The sequence below is a fragment of the Lipotes vexillifer genome, unplaced genomic scaffold (genome assembly GCF_000442215.2).
Source record: "Lipotes vexillifer unplaced genomic scaffold, Lipotes_vexillifer_v1.1 scaffold611, whole genome shotgun sequence".
NCBI classification, from domain to species: domain Eukaryota; kingdom Metazoa; phylum Chordata; class Mammalia; order Artiodactyla; family Lipotidae; genus Lipotes; species Lipotes vexillifer.
Genome location: NW_006785619.1, coordinates 1,172,052 through 1,177,090, shown reverse-complemented (window position 1 = coordinate 1,177,090; position 5,039 = coordinate 1,172,052). Strand labels below are relative to the sequence as shown.

The 5,039-nt window shown below is 54.7% G+C and overlaps 2 protein-coding genes across 3 annotated transcripts; one reads left to right on the top strand and one right to left on the bottom strand.

Annotated features, from left to right (window-relative positions):
* Positions 1-1,392: 1,392 nt before the first annotated feature.
* On the bottom strand, positions 1,393-2,923 carry CYB5D1 (cytochrome b5 domain containing 1). Its single transcript, XM_007457800.1, has 4 exons — positions 2,764-2,923; positions 2,594-2,670; positions 2,245-2,463; positions 1,393-1,623 (listed from the first exon to the last, which is right to left on the bottom strand). The coding sequence occupies exons 1-4, from the start codon at positions 2,921-2,923 to the stop codon at positions 1,393-1,395; spliced, it is 687 nt and encodes a 228-aa protein (XP_007457862.1).
* Positions 2,924-3,508: 585 nt separating this feature from the next.
* Positions 3,509-4,380, top strand: NAA38 (N-alpha-acetyltransferase 38, NatC auxiliary subunit). 2 transcript variants are annotated; one of them, XM_007457799.1, is made up of 3 exons: positions 3,509-3,682; positions 3,867-4,050; positions 4,223-4,380. In XM_007457799.1, the coding sequence occupies exons 1-3, from the start codon at positions 3,602-3,604 to the stop codon at positions 4,333-4,335; spliced, it is 378 nt and encodes a 125-aa protein (XP_007457861.1). In that variant the 5' UTR covers positions 3,509-3,601; the 3' UTR covers positions 4,336-4,380. The 2 variants fall into 2 exon arrangements, with proteins under 2 accessions (XP_007457861.1, XP_007457860.1); XM_007457798.1 differs by having other exon boundaries at positions 3,642-4,050; positions 4,223-4,335.
* The last annotated feature ends 659 nt before the right edge of the window (positions 4,381-5,039 follow it).

Genomic DNA, 5,039 nt, shown 5'->3' with positions numbered 1-5,039 from the left:
TTTCTCCTCTTTTTTTTTTTTTTTTTTTTTTTTTTTTTTTTTTGCGGTACGCGGGCCTCTCACCGCTGTGGCCTCTCCTGTCGCGGAGCACAGGCTCCGGACGCGCAGGCCCAGCGGCCATGGCCCACGGGCCCAGCCGCTCCGCAGCACGCAAGATCCTCCTGAACCGGGGCACGAACCCGCGTCCCCTGCATCGGCAGGTGGACTCCCAACCACTGCGCCACCAGAGAAGCCCCAATTAGCTCCTCTCTTTACATCACCTCTGTCAAGCCCCTTCTTGCAGAGTCACCATCTGGCAAAGTCGACCCTGTCTTCCTCATCTTTCCCTCAGAGGCACAGGCCCATCATGAATATACATGCCTACTTTTTGCTCCCCCTTCTAAAGTGTCCCAATCCAAAAGCCCTTTCCCACTCTAATTTTCCTGGAATCAGTATATACCCACCTCTTTGCCTCAGAAAAGTCAGAGGAAAGTTTTGCTACGGGATTAACCATGAAGCAGCCTCCACAGCTATCACTCAGCTGACACTTGGCCTTCCCTCCCTGTGTCCTCTCTGCTGCTGCAGAACTGTGCTAAGTCCCTTCCAAAGGTGATAACTAAAAAAACAAAACAAAAAAGCACAACACCACGGCTGGCTACACAATAGGCCTACAGGTTCCCATTGCAGTGAGCCTGGACATTGAGAAGAACATAGACTTTGGAATTGGGAAGACCTGGGTTTGCAATCTGGTTACTAAGTAGTGTGCCTTTTGCGCTATTAAATCTTACTAAGCTTCAGAAGATTTATCTGTAAGTAGTGGTAATGGTATCTGTCTTATGGATAGTCGTATTAAATGAGGTGTATAAAGCACATAGCATAATATCTAGCCTGAATTACCTGGTGGCTGCCGAATACTATTCAGAAGAGAGATTAGCCAGTTTTATATGGCGAGTGATAGACACTTCCTATTCCTGTCTTTGTAAATCCCATCTTCCTACAGCCATCCCATTTCCATCATTGCCAGAAAAGTTCTTCCATCCCTCATCCCTGTGTAGGACTTCTCTTTCTCTTACTATCGAAAAGCTCTGCCTGAGCTCTGTCTGACTATCCTCATCTACATCTCCATGATCTAAGACACTTTATTTTCTTGTATCATTCCTAAAAATTAATTCACTTCTAGCGTTCTTCCTAACTCTCTCAGAGTAAATTGTAACTAACCCGAGGAATAGGACCTTTACACTTCAGTAGGGCATGGGAACCTCAGGCCAGCTCCCAGAGCAGAATGGAGGCAGAATGGAGGTCTAGGTCCAGGTACCGCCCTCCCTGGCCCATCCCCACCTCTTTTCCTACAGGTCACAGAAACAGCTAAACTCAGAATGTGTCTTGAGCCTACGTGAGCACACGTCTCCCTTTCTACAGCTCCGTGAGGTCATCACTAAAGTACAGCAGTACAGCAGGTGTGCAGCGCGCACCGTCCATACCGAGACGGTCAAATTCTCCCTCCTCATCCCGGATGCCGTTCTCTTCCAGGGTGTAATCCATGTTCAGCTTCTTCCCTTCATATTTCCATGTATAGCTGGCAGCATGTGCGTTGTAGAGGAGGTAGCGGTGTAGGATTTCCCACATTGATTCCAGGGCTCCCACCTGAAGAACACGAAAGCACCCCACCCAGAATTGTGGGTTGACCGAGCAAACACACACACACACCCAAGCAAAGGCCAGGAACCCAAAGCTGGGATCAGAGTGCCTCCCTTGGCAGAGAGCAGCTTAAGGCGCTCCACAGTCCCAGAAATAAAGTTGGAGCTCCAGCATGCAACGAATGGCCCCCAAATCCTACCTGCCTTTATGGCAGCCACTTGTAATAAACAAAGTGGCCCGTGGGCCATGGCCGCTGGGCCTGCGCATCCGTAGCCCTAAAGCCACTGCCCCCTCACCTCATCCCCACAACAGAGTAGACTAATAAGAGGGCCCAGTTGCAATTGCTGTACAAAAACACAGCATGTAAGAGCTTCCCAGGACAACCATCACTAAGGTGCACAAACTGTCACCCTGGGCTTAAGAAAAAGTCTCTTGTACCCTGTGGCCCAGCCACACCTTTAATTCCCAACCCTGGGGATGTAGGTGGTCTTCTTTCCTCAGTTACCCCTAAAAGGAAAGAAAATACAGCTCCCACCGGTTGTGGAGAGCTGCTGGCCTGCAGATCTGCTTGGAGATTTGCTGGGATTCTCGGTTCCCTCTAACCTGCCCCCGGGCACCAGTTCTCACCTCCAGAGTGTGCTCTTGCGACGTGAGCGTGTTAATGATGCGGATATTCCGGGTCTTGGCGGACAGCCGCCCCACCTCGTAACGCGACCCCTGCCACCAAGGCTTCCCGAAATCATTGGCCCAGTCCGAACGGGGCAGCTGAGGCGGCACGTGCAGAAAGCGGCCCCACGGGGTGCGGTATCTCAGGCAACCGGTCAGCGGATCTATGTGCTTGCGGATCTTTGAAGCAGGGTTTAGGGGAGGAGGGTCGGAGCAGTCACTATCTCGGGCTCTGTTTAGCCTCTGCTTTTCCTCTTCATCCCGCTCTCCAGTGCCCCTCCCCCCAACCCCAGGTTCCAGCAGAACTCACGTCTCTGGTGTCTGGATCAAACCAGTGACTGATGTCCTGGCCCGCAACTCCCACGATGGGTTTCAGCAGCAGGTCTCCTGGGAAGGAGAAGCTGCCGTCAATGCTACCCATCCAAGAACCAAGCACCCCCCAAACACACCCTCGACGCTGGCCCAAAGTGTGGCGCTTACCCTTGTATTCCTGTGCCAACGGCGTTAGGTCGTACACGTTTCCCAGGTAAGACACCCAGAGGTCTTCCGGCTGGTTATGTTGGGCCACCTCGGCCGGCGTGAAATAGCGACGCTGAAAATACTCAAAGTCTGGCCCGGCCACTAGGCCCCGGCGTGGCATGGCTCTTGCTCTATCGGTCACCGACTCCTTTAGTTGCTTCCTCGCTTTTCAGCACGCACTCTCTGCTGCATCCTCCCTCTGGTCCGGGAGCTAAGGCGAGCGCGTTTATCCGCTGACATGGAAACCATTGTCCCTTTCCGGCCACCGGCCACTGAGATCAAACGCTGTATATGGGCGAGGAGGAGCGTGGGCTGCGCGTGCTCACGGGAAACGTAGTCCGATTCAGGCATTCAAGTAATTTGAGTTTTGTCCTCAGGAGTTCCGCGGGAAAGAGAACACACTCCGTTTTCATTCACAGTGGCCTAGGCTACAGGGAGTATTCAGGACATACTATCTCGCGAGGCAGAAAAACAAGGGAGGGGAGGAGTGTGATTATGAAAAAAGGTATTCTCGCTAAATTCCAAGGTTCCTTAAAGGATGTGTAAGAAACTAGAGTTGAAAATTTCTCGCGATATCTTGGTACATCCAGCGTAATAGGCCTCAGTGAGCCGCAGCGCCGAAATAGAAACTCGCGATACTTCTGCAGTTGCCGGAGACGAAGAAGAGGAGGAGGAGGAGGAGGAGGAGGAGAGGTGATCTCGCGAAAGAAAACAGGTCGGGAGCGCTCGCGAGATCTCAGACCACCGGACACCAGAGGTTCTTAGGAAGTTGAAGGGCCTGGAGGAGGCCCGGGAACAAATGGCCGCAGCTGGACCAGCCATGCTGTTGCGAGAGGAGAATGGCTGTTGCAGCCGGCGTCAAAGCAGCTCCAGCGCAGGGGTTAGCTCGGGTTCTGGGATTGAGGGGCCGTCGGGGAGCAAGATGGGGGGACGGAGGGGGAACTGCAGCTCCCGGCAGCCTCTGGGCTTCGTGTGAGCGCCCCGCGGGCTGTCGGGAGCTGTGGTTCCGCGGGCGGGCAGCAGCCGAGGCGGCGCGGTCTGAGCGCCTGTCCCGCCCCGCTCAGGACTCAGATGGGGAGCGCGAGGACTCACCGGCTACGCGCGCTAGGCAGCAGCTGGAGGCGCTGCTCAACAAGACTATGCGCATTCGCATGACAGATGGACGGACACTGGTCGGTTGCTTCCTCTGCACCGACCGCGACTGCAATGTTATCCTGGGCTCGGCGCAGGAGTTCCTCAAGCCGTCGGGTCAGTGCCCGGGGAATGCACACCCGCCTGGGAATGCGGCGGAGCCTCACGCAAAGCATTTCCCCTTAAGTGCCTGGCTGCACCCCTTATTTTCTGGGACTAGAAGTCGTGGCACAGAAGGGGCGGGGCCGACGCTGGCCTGCCTCTCTGATGCTCTGACTCTTCTTTCCAGATTCCTTCTCTGCCGGGGAACCCCGTGTGCTGGGCCTGGCCATGGTACCTGGACACCACATCGTTTCTATTGAGGTGCAGAGAGAGAGCCTGGCGGGGCCTCCCTATCTCTGAACACGATCGCGCATGCCTTTCGGACTTCATTAAATCTGTAACCGATGTGGCTTGTGTCTGTGTGTAGCTGGGTTTCTGGGACAGGAATTACACACCTCATCCCTAGAGGAACAGGTTTCTCTGAGGTCGGGAGCACTCTCAACCCTCCTTCCACAACCTGGACGTCCAGGACTGCCAAAGGTTCCCTCAGGTTCGGGGTGGGGATGGGGGACAGGCTGAACTTCGGATCCACGGGCCCCAGGATGGGCCCCTCCATCTTCCCTCCCACGCAGCTGCTCCAGAATTATGGCGGGAGGGGGTGTCATCCTGTTCCGGAAGGCCCATTGTTTCTCTCTCCGGCCTGGCAACACCGAGTTCCTCTAAGCTGGGGTCAGAGAACAGGCTCAGGTCCCCAAGGGGAGCAGGGCAGGCTACAGAGGCCGGGCTCCCTCCGCTCTATTGATAAGGAGGTGTCAGGGACAGAGCTCTGGGGTCTGGCCAGGAAGAACGGCCTAATGCGATAAGGGAAGAAAGGCCTCCTTCCCAGGCGGCTGAAGGATGCTCCGGTCTGCGCAGTAGAGCCACGCCCCCCCCACCCGCATGTTGTTTCCTGCTCCTGGGCACGTTGCAGAAGTGATTGATAGTATTTGTGCCGCCCTTCTGTTCACAGGATCCCAGGATCGCGTTCAGTTCATTAATTCTTTATTGATGTGTGATGACTCTTT